This window comes from Pezoporus flaviventris, unplaced genomic scaffold, assembly GCF_033815535.1.
Source record: "Pezoporus flaviventris isolate CSIRO_AGI_PZ_B2104156 unplaced genomic scaffold, CSIRO_AGI_Pfla_v1 ptg000056l, whole genome shotgun sequence".
In the NCBI taxonomy this organism is placed as follows: Eukaryota; Metazoa; Chordata; class Aves; order Psittaciformes; family Psittacidae; genus Pezoporus; species Pezoporus flaviventris.
Window position 1 is genome coordinate 334,721 of NW_026892604.1, and position 15,932 is coordinate 350,652.

At 57.9% G+C, this 15,932-nt stretch overlaps 1 protein-coding gene across 1 annotated transcript in view; it reads right to left on the bottom strand.

Moving 5' to 3' along the window:
• Positions 1–214: 214 nt before the first annotated feature.
• The window catches only part of LOC133277466 (hydrocephalus-inducing protein-like), a 43,938-nt gene continuing 28,220 nt past the window's right edge, over positions 215–15,932 (bottom strand). The window contains exons 19-38 of the mRNA XM_061469306.1: positions 14,087–14,296; positions 13,063–13,200; positions 12,052–12,229; positions 11,448–11,578; positions 10,601–10,734; positions 9,582–9,718; positions 8,634–8,761; positions 8,355–8,546; positions 7,807–7,956; positions 6,842–7,069; positions 6,569–6,679; positions 6,245–6,403; positions 5,398–5,678; positions 4,828–5,047; positions 3,865–4,077; positions 2,975–3,138; positions 2,525–2,675; positions 2,046–2,276; positions 1,210–1,434; positions 215–743 (exon numbers count right to left, since the gene is read on the bottom strand). Coding sequence (XP_061325290.1) covers positions 285–743; positions 1,210–1,434; positions 2,046–2,276; positions 2,525–2,675; positions 2,975–3,138; positions 3,865–4,077; positions 4,828–5,047; positions 5,398–5,678; positions 6,245–6,403; positions 6,569–6,679; positions 6,842–7,069; positions 7,807–7,956; positions 8,355–8,546; positions 8,634–8,761; positions 9,582–9,718; positions 10,601–10,734; positions 11,448–11,578; positions 12,052–12,229; positions 13,063–13,200; positions 14,087–14,296 — 3,840 coding nt within the window. The 3' untranslated portion in view covers positions 215–284. The remainder of the gene's footprint in view (positions 744–1,209; positions 1,435–2,045; positions 2,277–2,524; positions 2,676–2,974; positions 3,139–3,864; positions 4,078–4,827; positions 5,048–5,397; positions 5,679–6,244; positions 6,404–6,568; positions 6,680–6,841; positions 7,070–7,806; positions 7,957–8,354; positions 8,547–8,633; positions 8,762–9,581; positions 9,719–10,600; positions 10,735–11,447; positions 11,579–12,051; positions 12,230–13,062; positions 13,201–14,086; positions 14,297–15,932) is intronic.

Sequence of the window (15,932 nt, forward strand, 5' to 3'; positions counted from 1 at the left end):
CTCGATCCCACTGTCTGTGTCGCCGACAAAGACGTTGAACAGGGTCTGCCCCAACACCGACCCCTGAGGGACTCCATTCGTCACAGGTCTCCAGCTGGACATTCAGCCATTGACCGCGACTCTCTGTGCGCAGCCATCCAGCCAATTCCTTGTCCACCGGCTGTCCATCCAGCAAATTCATGTCTCTCCCGTTTAGAGACAAGGACGTCGTGTGGGAGGGATTTAAATGAAATTTATTTGCTCCAGAGAGCACGAACGTGGCGGGAAGGGCCGCGGGCAGCTGGTCACTTGAGGGTGGAGGGCAGGCCCCGGAGGTGGTAGATCCAGGAGCCCCCAGGGCAAGAGACCACCAGCCTGCTGGTGACAGGAGCCCGGCCGCCCCTGAAGGAGACGGTGATGGTGGTGCTGCTCTTGGCGCGCAGCATCTCGGGGGCCCTGACGGTGAAGGCCGGGTGCTTTACTGCATACTGGAACGCCGTGGCCTTCGGGAAGACGTTCCTGAAGGAGATGGAGGTGGAGCCGCCGGCTGGGATGAGGAAGGGGCCCTGGGCTTCAGGGGGCAGTGCAAGGCCGATGAGTGGGATGCGGTACTGCCCGCCCAATGCGGAGCTGAGCTGCAGCGTGGCCTTGGCTTCGCCCAGCTGGCAGGGCTCAAAGGTCACTTCCACGCTCAGGTCCGAGCCCCCAGCGCCAGCAGGTGCCGCACTGATGGATTTTGCCGTCTGGAAGTCGGCACAGTCGGTCTGCGCAGGGGAGACAAGAGACCATGGAGGGCGGGTCACAACAGCAGAGCCAGCACCTCGGGAAGAACACGATGGTCCCCTGGCCCTGGCCTCTCCCACCCACACCACACCCCTGGTGAGTGCCTGCCCTGAATGGGCATGACAACTGTGCAAACATGCCCATCAGGGACAACCCTGCACCCAAGCCCCAAGACCCCTGACTGCCAGACCTGGGCTGCAAGGGGGAAGCAAGCCCAGGCACCACAGGGCCTGCAAAAGCAGCTCCGACCAGGGCAGCAGACACGCGCCCACACGGGAGGACAGTGCAGCTGGCAACAAGCCCACACGAGTGGCAAGACCCCTGGGCTCACGTGGCCACCTTGGCTCTGCCAGGCCAAGCCAGAGGCACTTGGACCCCTTGGTGGAGAGGGCTGGTGCTGGCCAGAGGAGCTGCCTGCCAGCCAGAGCCCCGGCAGCCCGGGCTCACCTGCAGCAGGTACTCGGTCTTCTGCTGGGCAAAATTCCGTATTTTGGTGGTGATGGTCTGACGGGAGCCCAGCGTGGCGCGGAAATACACGGGCTTCTCTGGCCTCTGCGAGATGGCTTTCAGCTGCAGGTTGTAAGACAGAGAGCCCAAGTCGCTGCTCTGGAGCACCAGGTGCCCGGTGCTCTCACCCGTTTTCAGGGGCTGATACTCCAAGACAAGATCCGCCTGGGAGGAAGGAAGGAAGGAAAAAGCCACTGCGTCAGGCAGAGGCAGGGAACACGCCAGCCTGAGAAGGGGGCAGCTGGTCCCTGCTGTGCTCAGGCAGTGCTGGAAGGCTGTGCCGCCTTCCCTGCTCTGATTCCCTCTCTCTCGGGCACAGCCTTGCTCCTTCTGGGAGATGGTTCACTTAGGGACAGATCCCAACAGCTCAGAGCCCTCCAGCATCATGCTAGAAGCTTCCCACCCTAGAAAGCCCCAGGGCACACACCGCCTCCTGTCAATCCAGGCTGCAGACAACCCGGCCGTGGGCTGAGGCTTGTCCTGCAGCCACTCACAGCTAGAAGCACCACACTGAACGAGGGGCACGTGGCACAAGGACCTGCCACGTGAGGCCCAGTGGCAGCGTGTTACAGGGGGCAGCAGGGCAGACTCCACCAGCGCAGGAGGATTCCCACTGGGGATATTCTCGCACCCTGCTCCCTCTCTAGATCATCGGCAGGGAGCTGCCACCACGGAAAGAAGCCCCAGAGGGCTCCTTTCAGGCATCACCCTTCAAGAGCACCCCCTCTAGCCAGGAGCAGGGAGAGCAGAGTGAGCCGGAGGAGCTTTGCTCCTACCTTCGACTGTGCAGGAACAGTAAAGTGCTGTGGAGCGCTGACGTCGGGCACTTCGCAGGTGACGTCAAACGTCACCGGGACAGGCAGAGGGTTGTCCACCTTGACGGTGGAGGACACCCTCTGCCGAACAGCGGTGCTCATTTTCACAGTGCCGATGGGTCCCGAAGCCGTCACCTTGAAAGTCACCACGTGGAACAAGTACTCTCCGGTTGTCTCGTTGAGGAAGGTCACCTGAATCAGACAGAAAGGCAAGTGCTGCTCACTGCACACATGAAAATAGACCCAAAAGAGCCCAGTGAGCTCAGCGCCCTGCTTCCAGGAATGGCTATGAGCACCCACCGAGGAAGAGTGCCAGACCAGAGAAAGCACGTGTGCTATTTCATAGGACCCGTGCACACGGAGGTATGAAAAGAGGCGTGTAGCTTCTCGGTGAGCCAACAGCTCCTTGAAGGGCCCTGCAGACCAGTGTCCTCACTCACCTTTGCCCTGAAGACTCCTTCTTTGTAGGAGAAGAAGGTGAGCTGGTAGTCCTTCTTTGCAGAGCTTGGCACGTCAATGTAGGAACACCCCTGCAGCACAGAACTGCTTTCCACGTTCTCTGGTTTCAGCATGTCAATAACCACCAGGAGCCTGTGGGTGAGAAGGATGCAGTGAAGGTCAACAGAAAGGACTCGCCTAGGATACCCATCCTGTGGGGGTACAATACAGCCCCTCTCATCCTCAGTGCCTCAGGCACAGGGCGCCAGCTCTCATCCCCCTTGGAGGAAAGCCCTCCAGGATGGCTCTGCACAGGCAGAACGTGGGGATGGCCAGACATGGCCAAGGAGAGGGAAAAGCTTCCAGGAAGGCGCTTCCAGGCACTGGAAGCTTCCTTCCTTGTGCTGCTGCAGGGATTGCTGATGGGACCAGACTTCCTGGGCTGGACTCACCTCTGTGGGCTGTGCAGCCAGTTGGACACAGGGATGAGCTCCGTGTGGGAACTCCTGCATGGAACCTGCCGGGAAATGGCCCCTGAACACCGGGGGGCTTCAGCAGTTCCTTCCAGGTGGTAGCGTAAGCCTGTCCCGTCCGGCAGGGGGAAGAAGATGGAGCCCTACAGACAACGAATAGGACAAGTCGGCTCTGCAGCACCCCGGGACAGTTCCATGCCTGAGGCTCTCACTGGAGCAGCTCCAGCACCCCAGAGCCCTTCTCAACTGACCCCTTTCATTTAGGAGCTTGTCGCTGGCGTGGCACAGAAAACATTGCAGAGGGGCTAGTCACCCCCATGTGCCCAGCCTGAGACCTGCAGGAAGGGCTCCTCCCAAAGCTCCTGCATGACTGTCAAGAGATCTCTCTCGTTTCCCACCTGCCTGCTCACGGCCAGGGGGGCACTGAGAAACTGCAGGGCACCTTTGCCCTTCTTGCTCCCTGCAAGCTGCAGGACACCAGCCAGGTGGTGCTGGCAGAAGTGGTCGTGCCCAGGGCTTGGAGAGCCTGTGCAGCCTGTGCACTGAGCATGGGGGTCTCTGAGCCCCCTGGGCTGCCACAAGCAGCAACCAGGAGCTGCGCAGAACAAACTTCATTTCTTGCCCTTCAGAAAGCCTGCCTTGTTAGCTTAGCTGCTCCAACACCTGTGGGGTCACTCCCCAGTTCCCGTCTGCCCTTTGCCCGGGCCTGGCCTCCAGCCACCACAAAACCCAGCTTCCAACAGAGAGCACAGGACACCTTCAGCTTGGACAGGACCTCTGAAGGTCATCTCCTCCAGCCTCCTGCCCAAAGCAGGGGGAGCTACGAGGGTCGTGCCACCAGGCTCAGCACGCTGGCACAGCTCACGTACCTGATGCTTCTTGTTCTCAGAGCTCATGCTTAGGGGTCTGTAGGTGACCTGGTAGGCCTTTTCTTTTTGCCTGGCCTCCAGATGGATAAATTCAGGCCCTTTCCAGTACTTCCCCTCAATGATGGGCTGCAGGGTCCAGGCCTCGTTGCTTGGGTTGGAAAGGAGGATGGTCTGGCTCTGCCTCTCACGCACACTGCAGCTGAAAGTCAGGGTCTGGAACAGAGGAGCACAGAGGCTGCTGGCTCGCACCCACAACCCTTCCCACTCTTCTCACGCTGGCTCTACACCAGCACCTGGAGCACAGGGAGCAGCTTTCCCTTGTCACGTGCAAAAATTACACTTTGGCCATAGCTTTTGGAGTAAATCCAGCTGCTTGTTGTTGAAGAAGGGAGCAGAACAAGCCTTTCGCATGCTGGCTGAAAGGAAACGGGGAGTCCTGAAAGGAAACTCCAGTGCAAGGACAAGATCTGCAGCCACACAGCCCCTTCCTTCATGGGCAGGATGAAGAGGACCTCCACGCTCTCTTTGGGAGCAAGAGCCAACAGCTGCCAAGTTGCCCGCTCCCAGGGGCTGGATGCAGATGCCTTGCCCCTTCCTACTGCTGAATGCCCTAGCCCTGGCCCGGCAGGGGGGAGAAGTGTGGCTGCGGGTGCAGTGCCGGCATCCAGCGGGGTGGCTCTGTGGGGAGGGTCTCAGAAGAGCCCGGCAGGGTGTTCCCATGGCACGGATGCTGCAGTGCAGAGCCACGACAGCCCAGCTGCTCACTGCAGGAGCAGCACCTTGAACAGGGGAGAAAGGCAATGAGAGGGCTCAGGAATTCTGGCAATCCTGCCCAGCACTTTCTCTCTGGGATACTCTGGCACGAGCAAGTCTGTGCTCACAAGTGTCCTTCAGTTCCTGCCCTGCGAGAGATGTGGTGCAAATGCTGGGCTCCAGGGGCCCATCCTGTCCCTGCTGCGTTACCTCTTTGGGGCCAGGGGCCTCCACGCAGGATCCTGACAGCGTAAGCCGCAGCGCCTCACTGCCCTGGATGAAGCACCGCAGCCCCTCGTACTGGACAGCCTGGCTCAGCTTCGAGGGGCGGAAGGTCACAACGAAGGGGACATCCCTCCCTGGGCTGATGTAACCCTTCGTGGGGCTGATGGAAAAGTCCGGCTTGAAGCTCTCCACGTCCCACGTAAACCTTGCCCAGGAAAGCACAAGCACAGGAAAGAAGGATTAGCCACGGGGAGCTCTGAAGGCAGGGTAAGTCTGAGTGTGAGGCTCTAAGTCTCTTGTGGGTTTTCCCACCACATCTCAGGCCTGATGCTGAGCCACCTGGCAATAAGGCTTCAGGCTGGGCAGGACCCACTGCACCCACAGGCAAGGGGGCTTGTACCCTTTTGCTAACTTCTAGGGCCTGACTGCACGGCCATGGCTGCACAACTCTCCACCGGGATGGAGAAGCACAGGGGAACTATCTGGGCACACTACGGCCCCACACAACCCTCATCCAAGCTCTCAGCCCTCAGAGGGGGCGGGCTTCTGCTTTACCTGACTCCTGTGACGCCCGCGTTCCGCATGACCACGCGCCGCCACGTGTAGCTCTGCTGCACCACGGCTCCAAAGCTGAGCTGCTCCTGGTCCAAGCTCACGAGGCTGCCCTGGCAGGAGCCCCGCACCACAAAGAGGGAGCGCGCCAGCCCGCCGCACTCCAGCAGCACTTCCCCGCTGAACGGCTGGATGGGGCGCTTCGGGGAGAAGGTCACCTCCACTTTGCCTCTGTCTCCTCTGGGCTTCAGCTTTAGCTCCTTGCTGGGCTTCAAGCACAGAACCTACCCCAAGAAATGAAGGCAGACTATTTCATCTGGCAAGCGAGCTGTGGAGCCTCCCTCATCAGACTCACGGAAGAGGCTTCCAATTCCTCTTCTGTCCCCACCAACACTGCCCCACTCCCACTCATTCCCTCCTAGGCATTCCTAGCTAATACCAAAGGTGTTTCTGCCACGTGTCCACCTGGTCACGCTGAGCTCAGCTCTGTCTTCTAAAGCTTTCAGGGAAGTTCAAACAGAGCTGTAAATCTCCCTCTTGCAAGATTCACCTCCCTCACCTTTCCACACCTAAAATACATGGCTGCATCCTGATGTATGTGTCTAAAACAGCTTAGAGGAATTGTGCCGCCTTCTCCCTTCTGGCTCTCCGGGTCTCCTGGCACCCAGCTCAGCTGAAGCATTCACACTGCAAGCATCTGCTGGCAGAGCAGTGCCAGCAGGGAGGACAGGGCAGGCACAGGCAGCCAGGGCAGCCCACAGTTCTCATTGGCTACTAGCTCCCACCCACAGCGCCTCATCGCCCCCTGCAGGCACACCAAAGTGCTCTGCGGAGAAGGAAAGGGCCTTACCCCAGCTTCCTGCAACTCTGGCGCGGTGGATGTGACTCTGAGCTGAAAGGCCAGAGGGGCTGCACTCTTGTTGGCTATGGTGACGATCTTCTTCACCGTCTGCCCAATGCAGACGTTTCCTAGCTTCACCACCTTTCCCGGTGGATCCACAACGTCAACCTGAGGCGGCAGGGACCGATATCAAGCAAAAGGAAAGAAGGAGAAAAGGTTTTCTGCCACTCTCCTGGCAGAAACCCAAACCATGGTAGGCTGGGGAAGAGATGAGGAAATGAGTAAAACATGCTGCTTGCCACCTGGAGTTTTAGCGTTTAGATTTCATCTCACCTTCACTTTTATGCCCCTTCCTTGGGCCTCACCGGTCAGCTTCCCGGCCGGGGCACAGGGAGGCAGCAACAAGCTGTTGTGGCTGTTGTCACCTTGCGGTGTCCGTAGGAGCTGCGCAGAGAGGGAAGAGAAACCATAGACAGGATGAGTTTCTTGACCCTCACTACGTGAACAGACTCCCCAGCCAAGCCATCCCCCCGTCTCCCTGGCACAAGCCTGGGAATGCTGGAGCGCTGGGAATCTACAGGAGTGTGCACAGACCTTCCCTCTCACCTGCTCCTCAGCAAGGCGCTGCTGGTCAAACTCCAGCGAGTAAACCTCACAGGGGGTCTTCACCACCACTGTCCCCTCTTCCCCATGGCTCTGTGGCAGCAGCGGTCCCAGCTCGAGCTCCGCGGGGCTGAACTCCAGCCGTGGCTCCAGACCACGTCCCAAGACCGGCACCTGGAGGCGTTGGCTGCTCTGGCAAATCTGGATGTGCAGCTCGCCCCGGTAGCACTTCTGCAAAGAAGCAGCACAGAAAGCTCCTCCGTGAAGCCCCAGGTGACAGCGCCTCCAAGTCAACAGTCGCCCCAGGCTCAGGGGTCTTGTCAGCACCTCTAAGCTGAACCCAAAAGAGGTATTTACTTAGAGCAGGGGCTACAGCATCTGCATGGCTCTGAGTAACTGCGGTGAGTCCTGCTGTGGACTGTAACTGGAGAGTTGGCTACCAGGTGGATCTAAAATGCGCTGTCAGAGGTTTTCACCTAGTCATGGGGGAGCGCAACGCTCATCAGAAAGGTCTGCTTTCTCAGACACAGTCTTGGCACTGCAGCACCAGGCAAACATCAGTTGTGTGAAAGAGGCAGCTGCGCTCTCACTGGACACAAATAAGGATCGTCTTCTCTGCTCAGTGCTCGGCTCTGGTCAAAGCCAGACACGAGACGGTGAAATCTCCACGAGCAATTCAAAGATCCCTGGGACTGTCCCCTGCCATGGAAGCACTTGCGTCCATCCTGTCACACGCTGCCAGTTTCCAAGTCACGGTGTCCACATGCAAACTGCCTTTGGCAATGCTCCATCATTTAAGGTGACTCCCGAACTGCGTGGGAATGTGCAGGGGAAACTGAGGCACGGTGGGCACAGGGCTGGCAGAAAGCTCCATGTGGAGGCAGAGCTCATCCCCCGCTCCCTCTGCTGGCCTCCCCTTACCACACTGCCCTGCCACACCTCCTGGGGGTGACACCCTCCAATCTCACCTCTTCCGTGGGTGAAAAACGGACTTGGACATGGCACTGCTGTCCTGGAGCGAGCGTTCCAGCTGACGGCAGCACCTCGAAGCCACAGGGCGCAGACTTCATCTCCTCGAGCAGCTTCTGATGCTCGCTCGCCGGCAGATGTTTGTTCACCTGTGCACAGAAACCACTCGCGTGAGGTCTCCTTGGTCTGGGAGGACAGAGCCTCGGCTCCTGCAGTGCTTCGACATGCTGGCACGGTGCAGGGAGCACCCTCATCCCACCCAGACGTGGCCACCACTGCCTAGAACTGGAGGGCAAACGTGTTGGCACGGCAGGTAGATGGGGAGGCAGTGTCCTCAGAGGAGGAAGAGGAATGGGTGAAGATGGCAGGCAAGTGAAGCATCAGCTAGTCAACAGGCCCAGGTGAACCAGCCTTGCTCTGTACCCTCAAAAGCTCCCTCAAGCCAGCTGCAGCCCAAGTGCTCAGGCAGCCAGAGGGGCAGGAAAGGCAAGAGAGGCAAAGACAACCCACCCGAGAAGCTGCGTGTTACACCTTGTCTGCGCTTTACCTCCTTAACAGGCTCATTCACGCTGATGGACCATTGACAGGGGACCTGGAACGTGTTGTGGAGCTGGATGGTTTCTTCCTGGCACTGCCCACACTGGACAGCGGAGAACTCCAGCCTGTCCCTGGAGAGGCTGAGGGACGGCTCAGCCACGATGGCACGGAGGCGGACCTGCGATGTGGGGCCTCCTCTGACCTAGAGAAGGACAGAGCATCCAGTTGAGAGCCCGGCTGACACTCGCTGCTGTGCCCAACCTGCTGCCTGCCCCAGAAGCTGGAGTACCTTGATGGGCAGGAGCACATCCACCTTTCCCAGAGGCCGGCTGGCACTTTGTGGGTCGAAGCACACTTCAAATGTCTTGCTCTCACAGGAGGGCAGGCGCTTCACACGGTCCAGGCACACGCTGAAGCCTGAACACAGGAAAATAAAGCAGCTGAGATACACAAGCAACAGGAAGCAACATCAGAAGCACGGTAAGGCCACACGGCTGTCCTGGCTGGCAGCTCCGTGAAAGACTCCTTTGCACCTCCAGAGAAGCTGCTCTTCTCCCCTTGTCACTGCCCAAAGCAAAAGGATTTTCACAGCCAGAACCCAGGGCTTGCGTGGTAGAAATGAACCACATTGGTTGAGGAGCTCCAGCAATTTCTTCAGCGGGCATCTCAGGGAAGGATGCACAGACCTCTCCAAAGGAGAATTTCCAACTAAGATACCGAATGCTCTGCTGTTCCCTGGACAGCGGCTTAGGACAGATGCCTGACCACCCCTCAGAGACAGCAGTCACCACGTGACGGAGCTGCAGCCTTACCTCAAGGCCTCTTTGGGAAGCCTGTTTCGATACAGCAGAAGATCCCACAGAAGATGGGGGATCCCTTCAGGAAAGGCTGAGCACTATGAACTCTAAGCAAAGCACTTCCGAACCACAGAGGGGCCTTCTCCTTGCAACATAAACCCTCAGAGTGCACAAAGAAACTCAGAAGAGGCCGAGAGGCGGTCGAGGGCATCAGCCCTTCTGGCCCCTGCAATGAGTTTTTAGGGCAGCCACACGCGGACCAGGTCTCTGGGCACTGATCGCCACAACTCAGGCTCTTAACAGGGCACCCAGCAGGGGGGCACTAAGGAGGAAAAAGCTATCCAAGGAAGTACTCAAATCTCCCCATGTCCAATGGCTTCAGCTGATGTGTCAGAGACAGCTCCTTCAAGCCCCTGTGAAGCCTCTCCACCACTGGTTACCTGTGTTATCTAGGACATATCCATCAACATGGAAAGATGCAGGGAAGTGCCCGGTGTTGGTGACCTTCACGATGCGTGTGTGGATGTCACCGGGAACAACATAGCCAAGGTCCAGGACGTATTCGGGCAGCTCAGCTCTGAAAGGAGGAGTAAGAACACTCAGTAAAGCCCAGCATGGCGTGGGGTGGAGAAGCAAACGGAGTGGATAATTGCGTATTCACTGCTGTGAAAGCTCAACCCAAGCTCAGGAAACCCAAGGCCTGAGCACCCAGTAATAAGACTTGGCTAAATCATGGGGAGTGCAGGGCCTAGGATTTATCAGCCACCAGTGGGATCTTCGGCTGAGTTTCAAGTGGGTACTGGACACAGTTCCTATGCTGTGAAAAGCCATTGCAGAGAAGTGCACTGCATCTCCACTGGTCTCAGTGAAACCACTAAACGGGTGTTCGGCCCAAGCCTGAAACTGCTTCAGGACCTTGTCATAGGATTTCCTTGCAGAGGATACCTCCACTGCTCTGCAACCACATCTGTCCCCAAAGCAGCACCTGACACTATCGCATGCAGTAACCAACGCTTACAAGACTGCTGAGAGGGTCTTTTTGCAGGCAATCCCACTTGGAAAAGCACATAAGGGATCTGGACCATTCCCTGCTCTTCCTGCTTAGCACAGACCCCTCTTGGCGCAACGACGCCAGCTTTGAGATGCCCCTTTCAGAGCTGGTCAGCTGGGGCGGTGCCTGTGCTGTCTGGAAGGGCTTGCTGCTCTGCACCCCCTCAGCTCTGAGAACAGAACCCAGCAACTGTGGGGAGTGGAGCACCTCCAGAGCTCAGGGTAGCACTGTGCAAGTGAGAACACCGAGCTGCCCACAGGGAGCACATCGTAGCTCCCAGCATCAGGCCCTTTCTCAAGTCTTCAGCTATTTCCAGCTCTGAGACACAAGAGCTCTCAGGAGCAGGGCTGCACTGCTGGCTGTTACCCTCGGGGCCCCTGGAGACAGGCCACAGGAGTCCCTACTAACTTGAGAAGCCTCCGATGTACACGCTGGTGAAAGGCAGTGTCCTCCGCAGGACGGGACGTGAGAGCTTTCTGCTGCTCCAAGGCATGCTCCTCAATAAGCATCTCCTCCATCTGCATCTGCAGCTCAGCATCCCACTGAGGAAAGTAAACACAGGGGCTGGTTAGCAGAGGTCCTTCCCAAGGCACAAGCTTGTCTCACGTGCAGGATCCCACCCTGCTCTTGTTGAGAGGGGTGACGGAGTCATTCTGTCTCACTGCTCAGTGTCTGTGACACTCCCTGCTCTCTCAGGCAGGATCGTATCTCCAAAGAAATGAACTCAAGCACCTCTGCCTGCCCACTTATCAAAGCTGATCTGGACAGACGGACAGGCAAGCCAGAAACCTTCCAAAGCTCCAAGTATGGCCCTGCCTCCAGTCAGTGCCAAAGCAGCTTGCACAAAAGCTCTCCTGCAAAGGGAACCATGAGAGAGCTGGAGCCTCTTGGAGATGACAGAACACAGCACAGCCTCAGGGGGCATTCAGGCTGCCGCTTTACGCTCAGTAAACCTGGCAGGGCTTGGCCGGTGAGCAACAAACCCCCCTGCACCGACCTGTGTGTCCTTCAGAGCCCCATAAACCCAACTGCTTGAGCACAGCCTTTAGCATCTCCCTGGGGTAGTCAGGAGCTGGGGACAACTCCCAGAGGCGGGCAGCCCACGGGGCACGCTGAGCTGACACAGTCCGTTGCCAGGGCTGTGCAGGGAGGCCCCCAGTGCCAGCAGGGCCCTGGGCAGGTGCCGTGGGGCGCAGGGGCTCCAGTGACACGCAGCAGGGTGGCACGTGCGGGACAGGGCAGCAGCTCTACTCACCACGGTGCCCGAGTCGTCCATGCGGGGCTCGCCTGCCACAGCCTCCCCCAGAGCAATGGCCTCCTCTCTCTGTCTGCCTTTGTCCACCTTTTCTTTGGCCTTTTGGAGGATCTTCTCATATTTGGCATTGCCTGAAAGCGCAGAACACCACCAATAGCAGTGGGGCAGCACAAATCCCACGCAAGACGAGAAGCCCCGTTCCCCCGACACCCGGACACAAACTGCTCCAGCAATGCAGGGAAAGGAGATCCTGCTGCTTCTCACCCCCACCCGTCTTTCTCGCCACACAGGTGCATCTCAGCCACCAAACGGGATGCAAACCCAACCCTGTCAAAATCCCTGCCGGCCTCTCTTACAGCTTTCCCAAGCTTTTCTGCCCAGCCATCATCTTCCCAGACCTCTGGCAAGCTGTGCAGGATGGTTCCTGCGGCAAAGCCCACATGGGCTTGTCTGCCAGAGACTAAGGAAGCAACCAGAGGGCTGAGTTTGCCTGACAGCCCTGAAACCTCCAGGCCTGCTGGAAGTGCCTGTGAGCTGCCCTATGGGCATATGGCACGAGGGAAAGCCAGGGCACCTTCCTGGCGAGCACACAGGCAGTGCTCACCTTTGATGTTCCTGGGCAGGTCCAAGTGGATCCTGGGAAAGGTCCCTTCTCCTTTCAGCGTGATTTTCTCTGGCTCCAGGTGACCCACTTGGATCTGGAAAGCCCTGCAGAAGACTCCAGGCACTCCTGGCAGGTAATAGACTTTGAGCACTTGCTGCTTGCCAGGTTCAGCGTAACCCTGCAGGGCACAGAAGAGGGAGGGAGGGAGTGTACCAAAGAGGATTCAGTGGGGGGATGGCTCACATGACAGACACGCTGAGAAGGCAAGACAGGTTCTCATACATAAGGAAACTGATATCAGACATCACTACCTCCAGCTTTCTTGGATCCAAACGCCCCAGTCTCCTACACCAAGATGCAGTATGTCTTTCAGAGGCCTCGCAAGGCTGCCCTCTGCTCAGCATGAGCACAGCTCTTCTGCTGACAGGGTTTACCCTCTGCTAGCCAGAGCCAGGCACAACAAACCAAAGCTTTGCACCAGCTGCTCTGGAAGAGCAGCGAAGGGCCTGTGCTTCCAGCAGGGCCAGCAGCTCCTGGCAGCAGCTTGCAGGACAGGACATCAGCGTCTCATCCCTCAGACGCACAGGCGCTGAGGAAGGTGGAAGCCACTTGGCCCTTTGGCTTCCTCTTCCCGTTGTAAAAGGGCACCAAGGCAGGAACACTGCTCCAGCTCTGAGACACCCAGGCAGGACGACAAGCTGGAATGGAGTGATGCTCCAGTGATGGCACAACCCAGGAGCTCAGCACTCAGCTCCAAAGAGCTCCCGGAGCACTCGTGCCTCCCACTGGTGGTTGCTGTAGGACAGCAGAGCCAGCGGCGGCCAAGGCCACTCAGCGGCTCCATTAGGATTGGGCTCGATGGACCTCCTCTGCATCTGCAGCAATCGCTCACAGCCCTGTCTCTCCTGGCTGGTTTTGGACGGGGCTTGTGTCTTCATTCCCCCTGTTTTCCCCCAGAACTCTCTCCTGGGCAGCCTGACACAGGCCGGCTGAAGCCCTTGTGCTACTCACCGTGCTAGGCACGACCAGGGGCACGCCAGGCAGAGGGCTGGCTGCAGTGCCTGTGCCGGGGCTCAGCACCACAAAGGCAAATCCCAGCTTCCCGCTGTTCTGCAGGGTCACCGCTGCTTCCGTGACTTTGTTAAACACCTGAGGAGAGGACAGAAGAGCAGGAAGTTACAGGCACACGTCTGCTGCTGAGAATGTCATTCCTCTTCCATTGCGTTGAAAGCAAAGGAGCACAGCCCAGAAGCAGGCAGCGCACAGGAGAGATGGGCACTGGGCTCTCTGCGTTAACCTGGGCAACCCGCGGCCACAGGGTACCTCTGAGCCCTGCACGGGAACAGCTATTTGTGGCAGAGGTGCGATAACAACCGTGGAAAGATCAGAAACAAACCAAGTAGGGGACACAAGCCCTCTGCACTTGAAGGTGTCACCCAACAGCGAGCTGAAACACAGGAGGAGGCATTGAAGCACTTCAGGAGAAAAGGCACCTGCACGCAAGTATTTGCGGGCACAACACAAGCCGAAAGGGAGGGAGACAGGGCAACGCGCACAGGGCCAACAGCTGGAAACAGCTGTGGGGGTCGTAACTGGAAAGACGTACAGTGGGGGCTATTCTGGGACATTCTCTGCAGCTACAGCGACTGGAAGCCCAAGTCAGCTGCCTCCTGGCTTCATGAATCAGGAGCATTAAAAGAGAGAGCACCTCCTTGGACCTCTGGCTTTAGGAGCAGATCAGCGGATGGATGTCTGAGGGACACGTCCCTCTGGAGATCACCACTGGGATCCTGCCTGCCCCAGGAGGCAGCGTTACTTACCTCCAAGAGGAGGGATTCCCAGCTTTGGGCTGGGCTGGGCTGGGCTGGAGATGGCCATTAAACACCAGCTTGGAGGTATCACCCAAATGTTGGACTTCCAAGCCACAGAGCCAGCAAAGCAGCTGGGAAGGGGGGAGAGCCCTCGCCCCGGGTGGGCACCAACCCACCGGTCATGGGTGGAGACAAGGAGCTCTGACAAGAGCAGCGTGCGGTACCTGCAGCCCGCAGTCGATCTCGGTGGTGTCCAGGAGGTAGCTGATGCGCGAGGCCTCCCCACGCAGAGCCACCTCGTAGCTCGGGCCTCCCTCCACCCTGCACAGCGCCGTGACCTGGGTGACGGTGTTGGCGTGGCCGAAGAAGGAGAAGGTGACACGCTGGCTCTGGCCCGGCTGCAGCTCACCGTGCAGCGGCAGGATATCGAAAACCTGCAGGCAGGGAGGAGAGATCCACACGTGGAGCACGGCAATTGATGCAGAAGAGCAGCCTCGGCTTGGCCCAAAGGACAGACGGGGCTGCAGGGGCCTCTTCCTCAAACACCGGCAACATCAGCCTCATCTCACCCTGCAGCCATTCCACTTACCAACGGGGTAAGAGACCATGGGGAAAACCTTCTCCCACACTCCTAATTAATGCAGGAGTGCTACGCTACATTCATTTCTGGTGTCTCCTGGCAGCAAGAAATGCTCTCTGCTGCAGAATTTGCCTTCAAAAACACCTTTTCCTGCCCTCACAAGAACACGAGACTGGGAGCTGAGAGCCCGGGGGCAGGATCCAGCCCAGCTCCTCGCACTCCTGGTGCTTTTCCCTGGCTCTGATTCACATCCTGCTCTCTCCAGATGCTGCAGCAAATGCTGCTGCAGGAATTTCCTACCCACCACCTGATCAGGACCAAGATGGAGAATGGACTCCATAGGTGCCGCACAAGGAGTGCTCTTGACCAGCCCTACAGCACCTCCCATGTGGCCTCTCCAGTGACCAGCCATGCGCTTGTGTTGTGGTTTAAACCCAGTCAGGTAACTCGTTCACTCACTCCCCCACTTCTTTCCCTCCCCCTGCCCCCGGAGGGACGGAGAGGAGAGGCAAAAAGAATGCAACTCCCACGGGTTGAGATAAGAACAGTTTAGGAACTAAGGTATAACACAAATCACTACTGCTACCACCAATGATAATAATGATAAAGGAAAATAACAAGGGAAGAGAATACAACACCTCACCACCAGCCAACCGATAACTTGCCACCCCCCCAGCCCGACCAAGCTGCGACCGATACCTCCTCCAACCCTGCAGTCTCCCAGCCCTTCCGGCTAACTCCCACTTACATCCTGGGCATGATGTGCTGTGGTATGGAATACCTCTTTGGTCAGTTTGGGTCAGGTGTCCTGTCTCTGCCTCCCCCCGGCCTCCCCTCCTCCCTGGCAGAGCACGAGGCTCACAAAGTCCTTGGCCAAACCAAAACATCGCTATCAGCTCTGTTCCCAGGCCGAAAGCCAAAACACCGCACTGCACCAGCTACCAAGAAGGAGAAAAATGACTGCTACTGCTGAACCCAGGACATTATCCACCCCTTATCCCATACCATCCACGTCATGCTCAGATCCCACATTTTCAATATACCATCACTCTTATCTAAGTGCATGGACCAGTAGCTATAAAGCTGCTGCGTCCATCTGGTCCATGATGCCAGGCTCCATCTCTTTTAACAGTCTTTCAGAGCAGGAGAGACTGTGTGCAGTGTTCACACTTGTGAATAACCTGGGCAATAGTGTCCATTGCTAAGTCCACCCCTCGATCATGAGTCCATCTCTATGTTGCATCTCTGCCCTGATGGCCTGAAGTGCCATGGGCCCACCAGGCTCAAAATAATTCACTGTCCCCTTCAGCAGTTTCTGCAGCTTGTTGCTGGGGACTCCATACGGCTGCCTTCCATCTCCGATGCTTCCAAAGCACTGGAGGGGCCCAGTGGACTAGATACTTGCCCATACTGTCCCACACACCCTGCCACTCATGACTGTCCAGCCTTGGGGAAAATCTCTTGGTCCCCCTGCATCGTCGTCTAACCCC